We start from the raw sequence: 22,531 nt of genomic DNA, 5'->3' as shown, positions 1-22,531 counted from the left end.
TATGGCCCACAAAGCCTAAAATATTTACTCTGTTTCCATATAGAAAAAGTTGGCAGACCCCTGCCCTACATAATCACCAATCTTAAAATAAGCATGTAGGCCATACTGCTAAATCGTGCTAGCCTATAAGGCAGAAATTACTTGCTGTATAATCCTGGGTCTTTGTTTACAAACTAACAAGAAAAAGACAGATTTGCAAAAAAATGTTCCAGGTGTGGTGAGGGTATTTTACACTTTGGAGAAAATGCAGCAATGATTTTTTTCCTACCTGTTTTTCCTCCTCTTCATCTGAAATATAATTGGCATCACGGACATTTCCCCAGCGTTGGTAACTTTTCAACTTTTTTTTAGTGGACGGATTATTCTTCTCTTTTGTTGTATTTTCCTCATCACTTTCCGGGTTATTTTTCCATTCTTTCATCATCTCTAATACATTGGTTGGTCTCACCAAAGAAAGTGTATTGCCCTAATATTAACAATGAATGTTTGGTGTTATAAAGAACTTAAATAATTGAGACGATACCTACATCATTTAGCGAGATAGTCTCCCAAATTCAGTAACAGTCACATGGAAAAGATTATAATGCTAAATAAATATGAAAACTTCTGATGACCACACGAGTACACTCCCTGTACTGACATGGCTCACATCCCTTGCATGATATCACTTGTAATAGGTCCAAGTTGAGAGGGGAAATACTCAGGCTTGAAAGAACAATGCAGCTTGTGCAAAGAACACCACACAGGGCAATTTCCTGGAATCCAAAACTCCCCTATAGCACTGTTCTTAGAAAACTGAGAGGGAGGCTGAAAGAACTAAAGGTGTCCAAAGGCCAGTGGTTCCAGTGCTAAGGATAAGTCTCTACAACATCAAAATATCTAGGCAAAAAAATCTAAATTTAGTCAATTAGTCAAGCACTATATCTAAGAATATAGATATTTAATTTGAAATCTCTTACCTATCTGCAAGATTTAAATATAATATGGTCACTGGATTATAACTGACTTGGTACAGTGTTCTTATCTCAGCATATGACTATACCATACCAAAACTGACCATTTTATATTAACTGTATTTTCCCAAATATAATATCCCATTTAATGTGACAAGAAATAATGATGCAAGCTCAAATGGCCCCTGCTTGATTAGGTGTGTCTTAAATATTTTTGTTCTTACCTCAGACTGTTAGAGAAAATTTAGACAAAAAATTTGAATCACATTTAGATTAAAATGAGAAGTTCAGGTGTGGGCACAGCTATGAAGTGATTCTAAATGACTCTGGTATGTGGATGTATTGAAATGTTTAGCCTCCATGACACAGAAAACTATGAGGCAGGGTACTGAAGAGTACCCATTGGAATACACTGTTGAGGACTTGTTGAGTTTAACGTATTTGTGATTAAAGACAGAGACAAACACTAAAGATGGAAGGCTAATAACTAAATAAGGATCACTATGCAATTAATTCTCTGTGGTTCTGTCCCCTTGTTTTAAGAAGCTCAGTACTCCTATCTACCACATTCATAGCATCCCATTACACCTTACACTGGTTCTGTACTTGTTCATCTGCAATCCCAGTCCTCGGTGGCTCCTCCCTGCAAGCCCTCCCTAGGTTAAGTCTTTGGAAACTGTGGTCATCACTAATGCTACTTGCCCAACATTTCTTCCTTCCAGGCTCATGGTAGAATTTCACTTCTCTACCCATGCTGGGACATGACCATGTGCCTTACTTTGGCCAGTGATTCATGATTAGAAATGGTATGTATCACTTCTGGGTGAAAACTTTAAGAGATAGTAGGCAATTCATCATGTTTCCAATTCCTGCACTGATCATTACAGAAGCACAGAGAAGTCTGCCTCAGCCTGGGTTCCTGAGTAAGGACAAAGTGAAACAGAACATCCTCCTCTCCTCCTAGCCAACTGGCCATGGAAGGTACTACGACCACTGAGATTTGGGTGTCATTTGTTATCACAGCATAATCTAGTTTACCTTGATATAGATAGCAAAGCAAACACTTACATTCTGTAGATCACCTCTAAGAAGCCAGCCTTAAAGAGTGAGCTCATTATAAAACCATCATGTACAACAAAATTATAATTACTATCGAGCTCATATGCAACCAATATGATGTGACAGCCCATTTATTTAGGCAGTTCTTGCTCTGCACAGTCCTGATATGCCTGCATTTCAGGCATATCAGGACTTATTACTAATGCTTAAACAGCATTAGTACCCCAAGAGTAGAGTTTACGTTTCAGTCAACATGATATATGAACGAGAACTGCATAAAGTTCAAACTGCACTGCTACCTCTTCAGTCACAAAGCAAACACATATCATGATCAGTGACCAACTTTGTCACTTCTCTCAAAGGCTGTTGGTGATTAGACATTGGGCATCCGCTATTCAGTTTACACATAGACAGGAAAGTGTGTAGTTGTGTTGCCTCCTTGTCTCCCAGGGAATTAGCCAACAAAGATGACAGCACAGCAAAGAAAATAAAAGTGATAATGCTCAAAGTGAAAACTGAATAAAATATGAATGGAATAATAAAAGAAAAAAGCTGACTCGGAATGCTGACACTTACCACCATTCAAAAGAGTATTTGCCAAGGCATAAAAATGATGTTCCCTCTGTCTTGTAAGTTATATGGTAAGAAGAAGGTAAGCACTATTTAAATGAATTTTAATAAGTATTTTATTTTAAAAGATACTTTAATTCTCAGTATTTCTGACATTCTAAATTACAGTGTACTAAATGAATATCAGCATTACTTTTGACCCATTTCCCTATATATTTATAACCATCAGAGAGTTATTAACATTTTGGCAAAAATGTAAAAGGCATGTAACAATCATAACTTTTCACATTGATCACTGAGATCGTTTTTTCACAGTTTCAACCTGCTCTGCCATTTTACTGTCCTACAGTACTGTACAAAGCACGGATTGCCTACATTATTTTGAATCTGCATCTCTAACAATCTTTCAAATGCCTGGTTCACATACATATACACCCAAGAGCTTGGTAGCTGATATTCTACATGTCTAAAGGACAGTGTTTTACTACCTAAAGAAATGACCCTATTTATCAATCTATAGAGATTGTGGAGAAAAGCAAAAAATCTAGAATAAGAGTATTATCCTAAATTTTTAGCCCTTTGCCTCCTATACTCTCTTGAGATATCAAGCCTGGACTGGGTGGTATAGAGTCCAGGCTTTCCCTGTTGTCTAAAGTTCATCTGATAACTTACTACACCACCTACTTCTTGCTTGCTAGCAGTTGAAAGATAAATTGTATCAGATACTTGGACTAACCAATAATAAGTGGCCCACAGGAATGTATCATGAGCCTTCTTTCAACAGAAATTACGAATGAAGCAACCAACCAACCAACCAAAACTGGGGTAGAACTGTAGACGTATACATCACCTCACCATCAGAACACTAACCTCTGAACTCCTTTTACTGGCTACTTCTAGGTGGTCAAATACTGAACTCATAAATTGCAAAGTAGCAAATGGCAAGAAAGCAGTAGCAATAGTTTGATAATCTGAAGCTATCACAAGCAGAGATCCAGCCTTTTGGATAAATAAATTTCCACTTGCTTAACCAACAGATAGCTGAGAGTATTAATTTAACATTGAACAACTAGAAAAATGAAATGCATGGAAGAGAAGAACTGCTTAAATACTAAGATTTGAATTTAATCCCTTAGTAGACAGGCCCCATATTGGAGACCCAATCACTTTTCCTAATCTAAAAAAAATATCGCCTTTTAAAGGACAGTGTCTATCAGTGCTCTGTGAACAATAAGTACTTAATAAGTACTTTAAAATAAATGAATGAATGACATGATGAGCTGGGGTGAGATGGTACGAATCCAAATCAACAAAGCTAAAGGAAACATTCTGGATCTTTAGCATATAGTCATCATTCTCTATTTTTGCAAAGAGCTAGAACACTTTATTTTGTAATGTTCCTAGGAGTAAATTTTTTCAATAGAAAAATGGAACACTTTATTTAAAAACATGTAAAAGAATGGCCAACTTCACAAAATAAAATCCAAGTCAAAACAATGTGGTGCCAATTTTCACCTAATAGATGGAGAAAAATTTAAGTTTGATATTCCCTGTGTTGGTGAGGGTGTGGGGGAACAATCACTCTCACTTGCTTTTTATGAGAAGATAAATTAGCAATAATTGATCAAAATGTAAATTGCATATTCTCTCTGACCAGTAATTCCACTGTTAAAAATTTAGCTTATGTAAACTGACACAGTATGCAAACACATATTTACAAGAACATCTGTTGCACTACTAATATAATAGAAAAGATCTGAAACAATTTAAATATTCACAGGGACTATTTACAAAATAGTAGTTTATAGTTTGGGATAAAATGTTGTTGGTTTTTAATTTAAAAAATTTTTTAAAAACATTTTTTAGGTTTAGGAGTACATGAGCAGGTTTTTTATATAGGTAAATACGTGTCACAAGGGTTTGTTGTACAGATTATTTTGTCACCTAGTTACTAAGGCTAATATCCAAGTTACTTTTTTTTCTGGTCCTCTCCCTCCTCCCATCCTCCACCCTCAAGTAGGTCCCAGTGTCTGTTGTTCCCCTCTTTGTATCCATGAGTTCTCATAATTTAGTTCCCACTTGTAACTGAGAACATGTGGTATTTGGTTTTTTGTTCCCACGTTAGTTTGCTAAAGATAACAGCCTCTAGCTCCAGCCACATTCCCACAAAAGACATGATCTTGTTCTTTTTTTATGGCTGCATAGAATTCCATGGTGTGTATGCACCACATTTTTTTTATCCAATCTGTCAATGATGGGCATTTAGGCTGATTCCATGTCTTTGCTACTGTGAAGAGTGCTGCAATAAACATTCACAGGCATACGTTTTTATGGTAGAATAATTTATATTCCCCTGGGAATATACCCAGCAGTGGAATTGCTGAGTTAAATGGTAGTTCTGTTTTTAGCTCTTTGAGGAATTGCCACACGGCTTCCCACAACGGTTGAACTATTAATAATTTGCACTCCCACCAACAGTATATAACAGGAGAAAATGGTTTGAGAAATTAATGAATTTATCCTTATTCCAGAAGTACATTTGCAACTGCCTGCTGAGAATTTCTAGTTAGAGGTATAGCTGAGCTTTCTACTTAATATATTCCAAACCACACAACTACAAAGCAAGAAAACTAGAAAACAAACAATAACTTGCATCCATACACCTAGTTTTCCTCCATTTTGTCTTCCTGCCTTCTAACATCTGAGGTGACTGCTATCCAGAGTCTGTGATTAACATTTCTTTGCTTTTGTTTTATATTTTTTATCACAACCATGTGCATTCAAAAAGGAATATTAGCCAGGTGTGGTGGCTCAAGCTTGTAACCCCAACTGTTTAGGAAGATGAGGCCGGAGGACCCCTCGTGCTCAGGAGTTTGAGACCAGCCTGGGCAATATAGGAATACCCCTATGTTACAAAAGTGTATTTTTTTAATTAGCTGGATATAGTGGTACATGCCTGTAGTCTCAGCTACTCAGGAGGCTAAGGCAGAAGGATCACTTGAGCCCAAGAGTTCAAGGCTGCAGTGGGCATGACAGACCAAGGCCTTATCTAAAAAAAGCAAAAAAAGGGGAATATTTTTTGTTTTAGTTATTTTAACTTGATAAAAAGTATTTCACTCCTTGGGACTTCTTTTCACCCAAAATTACACTGTGAGACCATTTGCACATTGCTGTAAGGGAAACAAGTAAATCTTTACTCCTATATTTCATCATGTATGTTTAAAGTATTTAAAAAAATATGCTTACATGCTTTTCAATTATATAAACATATATTATATATATATTTCAATTACATATATAATTGAAATTGTTCTTGCTCTGTTGCCCAGGCTAGAGTACAGTGGCACAATCATGCTTCACTATAGCCTCGATCTGCTGGGCTAAAATGATCCTCCCACCTCAGTCTCCCAAGAGACTATAGTGTATATGTGTGGGAGTTCAATCAGGGTGTTGGCAAAAATATTAAAGAAAAAATGTTAGAGGAAGTTACAGAATATAGTCTCAAAGCATTTTGGAAGGCCTAAGAGTTTTTTCTAGAGTTTGTGGCTGAAGGCAGCCTTGTCCCCTTAGTTAAATAAATTAGAGTAGAAACAAAGGAATTTGGGGAGTTTACCTATTTTCTCATGTGGTTCTAAAATTAACCTTTGATCATCCTGGATGGCTCTTTTGAGGGGAGGTTAGCCAGGAATACTATGCACTAATGGTGTTTGTTTTAGGCCTCAGAACCTGTCCTTTAATCTTTAACCTCTAGTGGTGCTGACTCAGAGTTTTTGTCATTTAATGTGTGTTGAATAAAGGCCAGCGAGGCCAGCATGTTAGGGCCGGGCTGTTATCTCTTTATAGCACTCTCCTCAAGTGCCTTTAACTGGCCACAGGCACCCAGCCCACTCATTCACTATATTCTGTGTGTGAGTGAATTTATTCATCCATCGTGGTGGTGACCCTAACATACGTGTGCACCACTGCACCTGGCTAATTTTTTTCTAACTATAGAGATGGGATCTTGATATGTTGTCCAGGTTGGTCTTGAAATTTTGGGCTCAAGTGATCCTCCTGCTTAGGCCTCCCAAAGTGCTGGGATTACAGGTGTGAGCCACTCTGCTGCCCTTTTAAAAATGTATATACATTGAAACTGTTATGGGGTACAAATGTAATTTTGTTACATGCACAGATTGTGTAGTGGTGAAGTGAGGGCTTTAAATGTAACTATTAAAGTGAGGGCTTTAAATGTAACTATTACTTAAATAACGTACATTGTCTCCATTAAGTAATTCTCACCCCTTCTACTCTCTCACTCTTCCATGTCTCCATTGACTATCATTCCACACTCTATATCCATATGTACACATTATTTAGCTCCCACTTACAAGTGAGAATATGTAGTATCTATTTGTGTCTAACTTGTTTCACTTAAGATAATGGCCTCCAGTTCCATCCACATTGCTACAAGACGTGGTTTCATTATTTTTTATGGCTTAGTATTTCACTGTGTATATATGCCATATTTTCTTTATCCAATCATCCACTGATAAACACTTAGGTTGATTCCATATCTTTGGTACTGTGAATAGTGCTGTGATGAACATATGGGCATAGGTATCTTTTTATTAATATATAATGACTAATTTTACTTTGGGTAGATACATAGTGATAGGGTTGCTTGATTTAATGCTAGTTCTATTTTTATTTCTTTGAGAAATATCCATACTCTTTTCTACAGAGGTTGTACTAATTTTCTTCCCACCAACAGTGTATGAGCTCCCTTTTCTCCATATCCTTATCAACATCTTTTATTTTTTGTCTTTTTAATAATAGTCATTCTGAGTGGTGTAAGACAGTATCTTACTGCAGTTTTCATTTGCATTTCTCTGGTAATTAGTGATGCTGAGCATTTTAATTCTGTGAAAAATGACATTGGTACTTTGATAGGGATTGCACTGAATCTGCAGATTTCTTTGGGCAGTTTAGTCATTTTAACAATATTAATTCTTCTAACCCATGAGCATGTGATGCTTTTCCATAGGTTTGTGTCATCTATAATTTCTTTCATCAGTGTCTTGTAGTTTTCCTTGTTAGAGATCTGTCATCTCAGTGATTAAATTTATTCCTAGGTGTTTCATATTTTTGTAGCTATTATAAATAAGATTGCCTTGGCTTTCAGCTGGTTACTGGTGTACAGAAACACTACTGATGTTGTACATTGATTTTGTATTCTTAAACTTTACCAAATTCATTTATCAAATCTAAGAGTTTATTCTGGTGGAGTCTTGAGGGTTTTCTTAGATACAAGAGCATATCATCAGTGAACAGGGATAATCTGACTTCCTTTTTTCCAAATTGAATGTCTTTTATTCCTTTCTTTTGCCTGATTGCTTTGGCTAGGACTTCCAGTACTATGTTGAACAGGAGTGGTGCATGCGGGCAACCTTGTCTTGTTCTGGTTCTTACAGGGAATGCTTTCAATTTTTCCCCATTCAATGTGATGTTGACTGTGGGTTTGTCACATATTTCTTTTATTATTTTGAGGTATGTTTCTTTTATGCCTAATTTATTCAGAGTTTTTATTATGAAGGGATGCTAAATTTATCAAATGCTTTTTCTGCATCCATTGAGATGGTCATATTTTTTGTCCTTAATTGTGTTTATGTGATATATAACATTTATTGATTTGCGTATGCCATACATAAAAATTAATTCATGATTTAACAAATACCTTAATGCAGGAAACACAGACCATTGTCTTCATTACCTTGGGGTAGGCAAATAGTTACTGGGCAGGACACAAAAATATTAACCATAAAAGAAAAAATGATAAATTGGATAAAAAAACACCATCAAGAAACTGGAAAGGCAAGCAATAGACTGGAAAAAAATTATATACATATACATACATATGTATATGTATGGATTTGTGTGTAAATTTATATATTAGTTATATATAAATGACATATTTACATATTAATATGACACATACATACACACACAAATGACAAAAGGCCCATATCCAGAATATATAACATATTTCAATATACAATATGCAAATCAATAAGAAAAATATATTAAACCAAATTTAAAAGTTGGGAAATGACTTGATATAGGCATTTCACGAAAGAGGAAATCCAAAAGGTCAATAAATAAACAAAGGTGATCAACTTCATCTGTTGTTTAGGGAGTGCAAATTAAAACCACAGTAAGATATTACCACATGTCTACTAGAGTATCTAAATTTAAAATATACCAATAACAAATATTAGAGGAGATGGGGATCAAAACTAGAACTCTTACACACTGCTGGTGACCAGTACAATTGTTTTGGAAACTTCTTGGCAATTTCTAATTAAATTAAATACTGTTTCACACAGCCATTTCATTTCTATATATATTATTCTTAATGGCAATGAGTGCACATGTCTACAAAGAGATCTGTACAAGAATGTTTATAACAACTTTATTCTAGTAAAAACTAGAAACACCCAAATGTCTAACAGGAAAATCTGATAAATGAGTCTGCTCTATTCATACAAAGAAATACAACATTTAAAACCCACACTTCACACAACGACCTAAATTTCACAGGTATGAATTAAGTGAAAGAAGCCACAAAACAGCATATATTATAAATGCCATTTATTAAAAGTTCATCAACAGATAAAACTGCTCAATGGTGAAAGAAATCAGAATACTAGGTTATCTCTGAGAGGAGGGTAAGGAGAGTTACTGACAAGAAAAGGGAATAAGGGAACTCTCTAGGGGTATAGAAATGTGTATATTGTTCTGGGTGGTAGTTACACAAATGTATAAATATATAAATATTCACCAGGCTATAATTTTAAAATCTGTGTATTTTACAGTAAGTAAATTATATCTTCAGAAAATTATGACTGAATTAAAAATAACATTTCATGGCTTTACAGAGATTATATGTAATCATTTTCACTGCTTTTAATATTCTATATAGTTGTTAGACTATATCACAATGTAGTCATTCTTGAATAATGGGCCTTTTGGTTGATTTTGGGGTTTGCTCCATTAGATACTCCTATAAATATTATTGTGTCTGTCTCTGGTATATATGTATATGCAAGACTTACTCGGGTATAGAAGTGAAATTCCTTGGTTGTAGGATATGGAAATGGTTAACTTTACAAGATAACACCAGGCCTTTTCCCAAAGTAGTTGTGTCAAATAATAGCCTTGCCAGCAATGATTAAGAGACACTCTTCATCTCCATCTTTTCCAAGACCTAGTATTATCAGACTTCTTATTTTTTGGTTTCTTTAGGTCAATGAGGTCTTGATTTGTATTTCCCTAAATTCTAATGACATTGAACATCCCCTCACATGTTCATTAGCCAAATGTGTCCTCTTTTGTGAAATATCTGGCTCTGTCTTTGCCCACTTTATACTAGGTTGTTTTTGTCCCCTTTGTATTGATTTGTAAGAGTTACCCAAATTTCATGATATTATTCCTTTTTTTGCTTATCTGCAATACAAAAACCTCTTCCCAATTTATAACTGATCAACTTTCCCTCTGGTGCTGTTTTATAAACAAGAGTTCTTAACATAGACAAGCTAATCCATTCTTTTATGTTAGTGCCTTTGGTTATCTTGCTTTTGAAATCCTTTCCTACACACCCCAAGATGCGGAATATATTCACCTATATTTCCACTTAGAGTGTCAAAATTTTGGTTTTTAATATAAGTCTCTGATTCCTTTGGAGTTGATTTTTGTCTATGGTGTGAAATAGAAATTCAACTTTACTCTTTCTATATGGAGAAATATTGATTCCAGTTCCATTTATTGAATAGTCCCTCCTTTTCCATCTCATCTTCCATATGGCATTGTCAGAAAAAGTTTCAGATACACCTGGATATGTTTCTGTACTCTGTTTTATTCTGTTTGTCAATAATCATACTGCCCTAATATAGTTTTGTAAGTCTTAGTATCTGGTAGAGCAAGACATTCAGAAATTTCTTGGCTATTTTTTATCCTTTAGTCTTCCATATAAATTTTATAGCCAGCATAGCTTGTGAAATTTTGATTGTATTTATACTGAATATGTATATCAATATGGGAAAAATTTTTAAGTCTCCTGACAAATGATTGTGATATATCTTTATATTTATGTTAAGTAGTCTTCAATTTTTTCAATAAAATGTTGTAACTTTCCCCAAGGAGGTCTTATAAATCTTATGTCATATTTATTCCTACGTATTTTATATTCTTTGCTACTATTTTACATGATGTCTTCATTTTTATTATATTTTTATTGTTAATTGCTAGTGAATAGAAGTGCAAATGACTTTTGTATATTAATCTTAAATCCAGCTACCCTTTCAGCTCTCCTATTATTTCTAATAACTTATTTGTAGATTACTATAAATAATAAATTTTATTTCTGCTTTTCAAGTCTTACATCACAGTCTTAAGCTAAGATCAACAATGTCTGAGAAAAAAGTGTTGACTTTCTTGAATACTCTGTATTTTAAAGGAAATGCTTCTCACATTTTCTATTCAGAATGATTATTTTCTGCAACATTTTATCAGGTTAAGGAAGTTTTCTTTTTAATTATGAATATATGTTGAGTGTTATTACAAATGATTTCTCTGAAATGATCACATGCTTTTTTCCTTTAACATATTAATGTGAGGATTTATACTTACAGATTCTGAAATTAAATCATCATTGTATTGTTGGGGATACTCAAGTTGGTCAAGACGTATTATCTGTTAATACACATAGCTGCATCCAACTTGCTAATAGTATGTTTAAGGTTTTATATCCATATTAGTAAGGGAAATGTATAGTTTTCCTTTGTTATAATGTCTTGGTCTAGTTTTGTATCCTACAGTTTAGAAGGTATAGTCTTAGGATAAATTAGGAAAACTTTTCTCTTTTGAAGGGTAGAAGAAGAGTTATAAGTTTAAGATGAAAGTATGGTAGAGCTCTGTAAAATCATTTGGGCCTAGTGTTTTGCTTGTAGAAGATTTTGAACTATTGCTTCAATTTCTTTAATAATTAGAAGACAATTCAAGTTTTCTATTTATTTATTTATTATTTATTTATTTCTATTCTGTTTTGTGTAACTATATTTTTCTAGGAAAAGAATTTTTCATTTTGACTGAGTTTGCAGATATATTCGTACACACTTGGTAGTATTCTCTTATCTTTCTAATCTCTCCTTTATCTGTGGCTATATTCCCTCTTCCATATGCAAGCTATTTTCTCCATTTTTTTTTTTTTTTATTTTAGTTTCATAGTTTGAGGTATTATATTTAAGTCTTTAATCCATTTTGATTTGATTTTTGTATATGGTGAGAGATAGGGGTCTAGGTTCACTCTTTTTTTTTTTTTTTTTTTGAGACAGGTTCTTACTCTGTCACCCAAGCTGGAGTGCAGTGACACAATCATGAGTCACTGCAGCCAGCCTTCACTCTCCTAGACTCAGGTGGGTCCTCCCACCTCAGCCTTCCGAGTAGCTGGGACTACTACTAAAAATCAGCCAGGCGTGAACTACCATGCCTGGCTGATTTTTTTTTCTTTACATGTAGTATTTTCATTATCATTCAGTCCTAGGAATTTAAATTTTTTCTTATTAGGGTTTATTCTTTAACTTACGAGTTGTTTCGAAGCATGTGATTTAATTTCCAGGTATATGCAGATATTTAATCTCATTGTTTACTGAGTTTACCTGTGTATTATTAGAGAACATGATCTGTGTTAACTTTATTAAGGTTTTCTTGCTTCCTGGCCTAGGGCAAGATCAATTTTGATAAATATTCCACATGTGCTTGAGAACATGTATATTCACTAATTGCTGGGTACAGAATTGTGTATGTGTCTACTAGAATAAGCTTGTTAATAGTATGTTAAAATCATCTATATATTTTTGTTTCTTTGCTTCATATATCAATAACTAAGAGAAGTGCATTAAAATCTCCTAGTATAAGGCCAGGCGCGGTGGCTCAAGCCTGTAATCCCAGCACTTTGGGAGGCCGAAGCGGGTGGATCACGAGGTCAAGAGATCGAGACCATTCTGGTCAACATGGTGAAACCCCGTCTCTACTAAAACTACAAAAAATTAGCTGGACATGGTGGCACGTGCCTGTAATCCCAGCTACTCAGGAGGCTGAGGCAGGAGAATTGCCTGAACCTAGGAGGCGGAGGTTGCGGTGAGCCGAGATCGCGCCATTGCACTCCAGCCTGGGTAACAAGAGTGAAACTCTGTCTCAAAATATATATATATATATATATATTTTTTTTTTTTTAATTAAAAAATAATAATAATAAATAAAATCTCCTAGTATAATGAATTTGCCAATTTCTCCAGGTAATTTTGTCAATTTTTGATATATATTTTAAGGTTATTTTATTAGTTGCATACATTAAAGTTACTATATAATCTTTTTGAGTTGAATCTTTAATCATTATAAAGTGCCCTTCTTTATCCCTTAATGATTAACTGTGTTAAGGTGAATTCAACTGGTATTAATTCCACTATACAGGTTTTCTTTGTTGGTGTTTGTCTGATATGTCCTTTTCCATTCTTTGTTTCAATATTTCCATGTCTTTATGCTTCAAATATGCTTCTTATAAATAGTAGAGAGCTAGATTTTTTAAAAAATGCAATTAGACAATATATTTTTAAACAGGTATTTTTAACCAATGTACTTGTAATTATTTCTATATTTGGACTTGTTTCTCCCATCTAAGCCTATTACTGAAACGGGAAAAATTCCGTCATCCCCCTTGCTGGGCATGCGTGTGGGTGTGGCTCACTTCTTCTGTGTCCACAGCATGCAGACGGGCAGGCTGTGGGGCTCCAACCCCAAGGCAGCATCTAGGGATGACTGTTTCATAGCTCCAGAAGCCCCAGTGGGTGTGTGTTACAGGGTGTTCCTTTAGTTTAACTGTCCATAAGTGGCGTGTGTTAGCTCAATTAGACCCCCTGCCCTATCGGAAGGACAGAGGGCTTTCTGTATCCCAGAATTTCTTGCCTTGGTTGGTGTACTGGAAGAATTTGATCACACGTGGGCTTGGAGAATGAATGCAAGGTTTTATTGAGTGGAGGTTCTCAGCAGATGGATGGGGAGCAAGAAGGAAGATGGAGTGGGAAAGTGGTTTTCCCCTGGAGTCAGGCAGCTCAGTATCCTGGGCTCTCCTGCGATGGCCCCGGCCTAACTCCCTGTTGTTTAGCAGGTGGATGGCTTACAGGCCTGCTGGCTCTCTTGGTGTGCTCTTACACTGCAGAGTGCCTCTCGACGTCCAGCTGCTTGTGTGTCTGCCTGCTAGGGTCTTGGGGTTTTCATAAGCACAGGATGGGGGCATGGCAGGTGAGCATGGTCTTGGAAAATGCAACATTTGGGCAGGAAAACAGAAATGCCTGTCCTCACCTAGGTCTGTGAGCACAGACCCAGGGGGTGGAGCCCTAGCCAGGGACCATGCCCTCCACTACCCACTTTGGCCTCCCAAAGTGCTGGGATTGTAGGTGTGAGCCACCATGCCCAGCCTGTTTCCTCTACTTCTTTCTTAGTTTTTCCAAAGATTGATTTATTTTGTTGTTTTTTTTCAAAGAACCAAATACTCACCTTGTTGATCTTTTCTATTCTACCTTTGTGTTCTATTTAGCTGGTTTTCACTCTTAGTTTTATCTTTCCTACTACTTTATTTGGGTTTATTCTGTTAGAATTCTGGAATTTTAAGTTAGATATCATTAATTTTCAGTCCCTGCCCCCTTCCATATCATTATTATTTCAGTTTGTCCCACTCTATATGTTTTTCATTCCTTCCTGCTTTAAAAATCTGATGCCTCCACAGTCTCCTTTAGCACACTTTCATGCGCTGCTCCTGTGCTCTTGCCTCCTTCCCAGTGCTCGTCATGTGGATATTATCACGAGTTTTAATTCTGGGTTGTTATGAATTATATTTTCTCTTCTTCTTTGGTCTTGTCTTTTGTTTTTGTATTTTTTGATACCAGCAAAGTCTACCACAATATTTAAAGCCTCTTGCTGCACTTAGCTCTTGCGGCATCTCCTAGATTTGTTTTTCCTCCTATTAAGTACTTCTACCATGTGTTTTAATTGCAGGATTCTTGTGCAAACTCTCTGAACTCTTGTATATTTGAAAATATCTTAGTCATTCCCTTTCATATGAATAGCAATTTGGATGGATATAAAATTTCAAAGTTCTTTTTCCCTTAATACATTTAACATATTACTCCAGTTATTCTTGCATCCAATGTTGCTGCTGAAAAGTAGGATATCAATGTGATTTCTGTTCTTTTTCATATGATTTGCTCATTCTCTCTGGGAGCCTTTAGAATTTTTCTTTTTGATGTTTAAAAAAATTCATTATGTCTATTTGTCAGTTTTTTCTTCTCTTTTATTTGGTAGTCTATCATCTCATTAAAGCTAAGGTCCTTCTTTCTTTAATTCTGATTAATTTATCCCCATTATTTCTTAAAAGATTTACTCTTCCCCGTTTTTTTCTCTGAGACTCCTATTATATGGATTTTGGCACTTGTACTTTTAACCCCATATATATTTTCTATTTTTAATTTATTTATCCTCTCCTGCTTCCTTCTGTATAATGTTCTACAATCTAATCATCTAGTTTTAATATTCATTCTTTAGCTGTATCTACTATTTATCCTATATCACTGCATTCTATATTTCAACTATTTTTTATACCTACTTGGTTCTGTTTTTATTTCTTATTGTTGCTTCACATTATCAACATCTTCCCTTAGCTCTTCTAGTAATGTTCACTTTGTTAATTTTGAAATTCTAGGACTGCATATTCTAAACTCTCTTCTAATGGTGTTTGAAACTTGGCCTCTGAGTTCCTTTTCCCAGGAAGCATTGGCATCTCAAAAGAACAAGGCATGGATCTAGAGCTAGTCCTGCCCCTTGGCCTCAGGAGATCAAGGAAGAGTATGGGGAAGAACCCCAGACACCAAAAATCTGTCCCACTAAGCAACTCCTCAGTTCAGGGTTTCATACGTACCCACCTCCTCCTGCCAGGAGAAATAGTCTGAGGAGGAGGCACTCCTAAAGTACACCAGAAGTATTACCCAGCAGTCCTAGAGTTTGGAGGCCAAGAGGTAAGAAGTCAATGCCTACAAGTTAATTCCCACCCATTTTCCTTGGCTTCTCATTCAGGCAGGGCTTCAGCAATGCTCTGATTTTATTAATTCAGACCTTTGTGAGGGGTTGAGGATTGGTGTCCCAAAGCAAATGGCAAGAGGCAAAAGGGGAAACTGGGTTGTTTTGTATTTCTGTTTTAATTCCCTGCCTTGGCTGTAGCCTCACCCACTATCCACACAAGCTCAAGATATCCCTTTATCTTCCCAGGGATTTCTCACTCTTCTCTGAATCCTGGTATCATGAAGTTTCTCTCTAAAGTTAGTTCAGGTGTAATCTTCAGAGAAGACACAGTATCCTGGCAGGAACCAGAGCCTCCTCCAGCAGGCCCTTCACTGAGTGGTTTTAAAACATAACTCAAACAACTGTAATGATCTTCGTGACACTACTATGTCAAAACTCCTTCCATTTCTATCCACTTATTTATATAAGGTTCTCAGTGTCCATAAAAACTAAAAACAACAATATAATATGTGGAACATTGTCTCATTCTAACAATAGTAATATTTGATCATGTATGAATGAACTAATTGGGAGGAAGGCAGCCCTATGCATCCACTAAAGCATTTCCAATATAATATTATGTTTAATAATTCTAAAAAATTATAATCATATTCTCTTGATCAATTATATACTACTGATAATAATAAAAAGTCATCCTTAAATAATTTTTAGAAATTACAGAGCCTTAGAATCCCAGGAAATAAAAACAAAAATTTAAATATAAATTTGAACTTTCTTTATAAAATGAGACAAATTATAGGTGATTAATAAAATCCATTCAGGCAAAAATATTATTATATTAGGATAAAAATTCTGTAGAAGAAGTAGAATAGAAACACAAATTCAAAGAGAAAAATGAACAACTGAGTTTCTGTTAAAGAAGAACTTGTTCATAAATATCTAAAAATGAATGAGATGGATGTCCCATATGGGTAAAAAACTGATATTAGCTTTATTTATAATCATATATGTTTATATGAGAAGTTATATCCCTTGCAATTAATTACATTTATGGTAGAAATTTTTAAAGTTCAACCTAAAAATATCTGAGGAGACTCGCCATTTTTCAAAATTCTTTTTTGGAATAATTCAAGCATAAAAGTTTGAACAGATTGTTCCAAAAACACTTCATTCTTATTCCAATCTACAAAACCAGCACTTCTAGACTTTATTTTGTCTCATACCACTTTCCTAGTCACCTAAGAGGCAGTTTTGATTGCTCTTACTCTCTCACCTAACACTTCTTAGTTACATAATGTTTTGTTTCTAAGGTCTTCTTTCTCCCTTCTTCTCTGTTCCCACTCACTGCCCTCGTTCCAGTCTTCATTATCTCATCCCAGTCCTACTTCAGTTCTCCAGTTTCTGCTTGCCACCATGCCAACCATACCACACGCTGTTGACAGATAACTCTTCCTGGAGTTCTGTCTGTCGTGGCCAACACTGCATTCATCAACCCACTAACTGATAGAGTTGACCTACGAAGAGTCTTAGACACTTGGCCACTTGTTCCCAACTCATTCCAATGCTCATCCTGTTTCCATTTAGCTCCTGACTCTTGGTTCACCTCCTTGTTAAGACCCTGCTTCTACCCTTTAGCTACAACCTGTGTATATGGGCTCCCTTAAGACCTTCAACTCCAATTTATTTCTAGGAATCTTCCTAGATTCAACTACCTGAGATTCAGACCAACTCAGGCAAGATACTCCGTTTGAATAAGAGTTCTCCCCTCAGAATCTAGTCACTATCTATAGTCCACAGACCTCATCCAAGTCCACTGACACAACCTTCTAAGGGTTACAGGGATACAAGAGAAAACTCACACAAGCACAGCAGTGATCACAGCACTTGAGTACCTTTTAGCAGTAACTCATTGCCAAATGAGTTCAATGTAAAGTCTTAGGGTTTAGAGGAAAAGGGCTCTAACCTTCCTTTTTAGCATAATTTCCCCCACTATTCTCCTATATGCCTTCTATGGTTATAGAAAAAAAGAACTACAAATTATTCTCTGAATATACTTCATATTTTTTCTATCTTTATGCCTTTGAAAAGTTATTTATATCTAGAATTCTCTTACCTTCCTTGCCCTGACTCCTACGTTAATTTCTATTTTTACCCATTTTTTTAAAGCCAGATCACAAATTACCTCCAACCTTAAGCAATTTTTATAATCCCCTAAAGCAGGGGTGCCCAATCTTTTGGCTTCCCTGGGCCACATTGGAAGAAGAATTGTGTTGGGCCACACATAAAATACACTAACACTAACGACAGCTGAAGAGAGAAAAAAAAAAATAATAATAAATCTCATAATGTCTTAAGAAATTTTAAGAATCTGTGCTGGGCTGTGGGTTGGGCAAGCTTGCCAAAAAGAATAATAGCTCTCTTCTTGGAAATTCAATAGTAGTAGTTATAGTACATTGACATCCTTGTGGATCTATCATTCTCTGCCCGTGTTTTTGTTTTAAACCCTTTACTAGGCTGTGGGCAGCCTGTGGGCAGGGACCATGCCAGACTGATCCTTGTGTCCTCCATAGCATATAGTAGTTATCCAGTAAATATCTGTTGAATTATTGAGTATATACCATTAATTGAATATTGAGTAAATCTCCAAGTTTCCTGGCTCATGAGCTTTTCCTTAACATACTTTTTATAGAAAGCTTCATTAGAGACTCAAAAATATATACATAAGATAATTTAGAATGTATCAATAACTACATGTAGTAAAATAAAGGTAAGATTTAACATATTTAGGATGAAAATATTCAGAAGGAAAATATAACCACCAACAACTGGGCATCAGAAAATTTCCACCTTCTTATACAGAGTATACATGTTAAAGCTAAAGGTCAAAAGCTAATGATCAAAACCAAATAACAATATGTAAATTAATGAACAAAGGCCCTGTTCAGACATTAGGAAAGGCTGTTCTGAAATTAGTCCCTACACCTTGATTACAAGTGCTTTTGCAAGGTTATGACTATAAAGCAAAGTACAGACTTACTTGTGGTAAATTAATTACTCGAGAAGAGGAACTGTTTTATTCATCTTTGTTCCCCTCTAGTACCTGATGGATTAAATAAAAAGATACTTGCTCCAATCAATATAGACATTTAAGTGATTGATGTCCTATTTAAAATAAGCCACCTGGCAAGACTGATGCACTTTAACAATTCTTTCATTTCAAAGAGCATACAACTGTTCTTTACTACTTACTGAAGAAAATTAAAATTGTAACCCCAGATTCAAGTCCACTCACAATTTTCTTTTCTTTCTTAGTCTCACAATTTTCTTTCCTTTTCTGGTCTCATTTCTTACTTCTTTCCTTCAAGCTTCTTATCTACCAGTCAAATTAAACTTTCTGACTTCATATTTGCTTGCCTCCATACCTCTTGTCATTCTGCAATTTCTTATGTCATTTATCATTTTCTTCCTTACATGGAATCTTATACATGGTTGTTTTCCTTATTAAGTTGTAAGATCCTTATGTCAGAAACCATGTCCTATGTGTTTTTAACTGTATTTTATACCTAGCACTTGGTACCTGGTAGGCGCGCGCACGAGCATGCACACACACACACACACACACACACACACACACACACACACAATGTATTGAAGGAATTAATGTTTGAATACCATTAAAGCTCAAAACTACATTTTGGCAAGACATAAAAGAAAAAATGACTTCTTAATTTATAGCAGTGGCTTTTAAATATAAGTGGGTAGAAGAAATACCTGGGAAACTTGTTAAAAATGTAAATTCTCGGTGTTATTTGTCACCAGGGGACTTGAAGGAATACCAAGAGGCCACTGCAATTACCTAATAAGAAGCCATTAACTCCTGAACCACAGCTGACAGTAAAAGGAAACAAGGAAGAAATGAATGAAAGAGAAGAATCAGCATACTCCTGGCCGTTAGAGTCAAACTCTTCCTTTGCAAGAAAGTCAGTCATTTCTTGGGTATTTTTCCTTACATCTAACCACTGACTTTTTACATCAGGACAACAACATATATGTGTTTATTTGAAATTCCACTCCCTTAAATGTACACAGAGAAATAGTTATTTTTCTTAGAATAGTTTTCAGATATTTACCATATTTCAAAATGCACAGTACATAAGCTAAACCATAGAGACTTTTTATACAAAAAATGTTACTACGTGTTAAGTATTACAAAAGGTATAAGCTGTGGTTATAAAGCAGCAGGGTGCTGAGAGAACTATCATGTTTTCTTTAGATTACTTCAAACAGAGGATATGAATTATAGGAAGTAAGACTTCAAGAAGAGTTTTGCCTTTCAGAAGTTTGTAAAATGCCAGTATTCTAAATTTCATCCACTGAATTCCTTAGGACAATCTGATATAGTACACAATATCTGTCACTTATCTATCCATTTGGCAAAGACTTCATAGAGACAAATGTGACAGAGGCTCAAAAATGGAGACTACTAGAAAAATGACCAAAGCCAGAAATAAAGTTGTGCTAATTAGAAAACAAATAATTAAATGGCCCAACCCGAATGTTGTGTGATGCTGAAAAGAGATAAATTTCTAAGGCACACCATCTGTTTTACAGTTTATTTTGCTGTACTACAAATCTACTCAACATAGTTTTGCAGTGATCTAGCTGCTAACTCATTTGCACAATTACTTTAGGCCAGAAATAATTATTGCACAGAATCCTTTGAGAGAGCAACACATTGATTGAAGAGGGCAAATATAATTCATTCTTGGGTGAAAACTATTTTTTAGCCCTTAAAGAAAAAATGTTATTCAAAGAAATTCGAAATGGCCAAAGGAAAATTAGATTATTTAAAAGGAGAGTGGTATCACTATACATTTATGTATCTAAGCTTCTCTGAGGTTCTTAATGTTTTAATACCTAAAGACATGTTGCTGGGGCCTCTTCTCTCTGTCTTTTCTTCCTTATTTATCTCTTCAGCCCAATGGCTTTATGTGGTGTTTGTATACTCAATGATTCTCAAATTCGTATCTCCATCTTAAACCTTTCCAGTCTCAAACTCATATTTTCAGTTATTTGTTTGACATCACCACTTGGCTGCCACATAAGCATTGCAAACTGATCCTATCTAACATAGAGTTCTTGATTCACCATCCCTGCCCCAGAAAGAAATCGATTTCTCCTACAGTCTTCCATATCACAGTAAATAGCACTACCATCCAACCAGTTGTTAGAATAAAATCTAGATGTCATCCTTATTTCCTCTTTTACCTCATTTCTCATCCAATCCATCATCAAGTCCTATCAATTATACCTCTAAAATATGTCTCACATTTTTCTCTTCATCTCTGTTGCTACCACCCTATCCAAGACACTATCATCTCCCAACAGTTCAACTTCAATATCTATTTAATTCCCTATTTCCAAGCCACTCCCTACCCCAATGGTCAGAGTGATCTTTTAAGAATATTATCATATGCTAATTTATATTTCAAATGTAATTATATATAGTATCCCCAGTACCTAACACAGTGTCTAGTAAATAATGGATCTACAATTTTTAATAGATGAATACTCCCTAGTAACATCCCCATATACCTCTAATAATTTCCAATCTCATTTCTCAGAAAATTTTCTGAGATACCTACAGACCTATTCATTTACTGAATCATTCACTCATTCAGCAATTGTTTGAATATTATATTAATTGAAATTAGGACCAGCTGCACACTATAGGGTATCTTAACGATGACAGAAATCTGTTTCCTGTTCACATAAAAAATTCTGGAGGTAGGCAGTGAAGGGCTGACATGGTAGCTTTGTGAGCTACCTTGTGGTTCCTTGCATTTTGTTGCTCTGCCATCTCCAGATTCTACTTTACAATCTAATATGGCTACTTAAACTCACATCTGCATCTACTAGGAAAGAGGAAGGATATGAGAAATGCCATACCCTCTCCATTAAAGGACACTTCCCAGAAATTGCACCCACTTCTACTTGTGTCTCACTGACCGTCATGATAATTAGCAAAGAAGACTGGGAAATAGTCTTTTAACTGGACAGCAATGTTTCCAGCTAAAAGACAGGACCATTATTATAGAAGGAGAAGAATAAATACTTAGGGATAAGCAGAAAGTTCCTGTTGTGACCAGGTAATGTTTAGGTGTAGGCATACAAAAATCAGGAAGAAACAGGTCTGTGCTTGAAGCACTTAGTCTAATGGCAGGAAGCAATTGTAAATCAACAAAATTCCAAAACAGGAGACTGCCACTGTTTGGAGATCTTGGCTTTTCTCAGTCCCCAAAGATTTTCTATATCCCAAGAGGTAAAAGAGAGGTGAGTGGTTCCAGTGTTTTACATCACTGAACTATATAGACTGTTTCAATTTTCCACAGCTATAATATTGGACATTTTTAAGCTCTGTTCTATTGGACATGATACTTTCATGACACTGAGCAAAGACCACTGAAGCCTCTATAAATATATATAAACAACTGTGACAACAGTTTGAAAATGCCCATTTTCAGAAATCTGTCAAGACTCAATTTTTTTTTTAATTTGACAGAAAATCAAACTAATTGACTGTTTTAAGACTATATGGAAAACTCCAAGGCAAAAAGAAATGAGCAATGGTAGCAGGTCAGAAAGAAAGAAAAAAGTAATATTGTGACTTACTGTTAACCACTGGTTATCTAGTAGTTCCTTAGCTGTGATTCTGTGAGCAGGATCTACTTTCATAAGTTGTTTCAAAACACTTTTAGCTAAAAATAAGGAAAAATCCTGAAAAAAATCTTATTTATTTTAACTACAATTAATAGCATACGTTTTACAATTTTTTTAGGATT

At 35.3% G+C, this 22,531-nt stretch overlaps 1 protein-coding gene across 5 annotated transcripts in view; it reads right to left on the bottom strand.

Moving 5' to 3' along the window:
• STK33 (serine/threonine kinase 33) overlaps positions 1-22,531 on the bottom strand; it is a 194,334-nt gene that overhangs the window by 14,503 nt on the left and 157,300 nt on the right. For 4 of the 5 annotated variants that reach the window (XM_017500333.2, XM_017500334.2, XM_017500335.2 and 1 more), the window contains 2 exons: positions 22,362-22,447; positions 269-466 (listed from right to left, as the gene is read on the bottom strand). In XM_017500333.2, the coding sequence (XP_017355822.1) occupies positions 269-466; positions 22,362-22,447 (284 nt within the window). The remainder of the gene's footprint in view (positions 1-268; positions 467-22,361; positions 22,448-22,531) is intronic. The other variant, XM_037728430.1, reaches the window with a different exon arrangement.

Source organism: Cebus imitator, unplaced genomic scaffold (genome assembly GCF_001604975.1).
Source record: "Cebus imitator isolate Cc_AM_T3 unplaced genomic scaffold, Cebus_imitator-1.0 Scaffold265, whole genome shotgun sequence".
Classification (NCBI taxonomy): Eukaryota; Metazoa; Chordata; class Mammalia; order Primates; family Cebidae; genus Cebus; species Cebus imitator.
The sequence above is the reverse complement of the archived record's forward strand: the minus strand, read 5'-3'. Positions and strand labels throughout refer to the sequence as shown.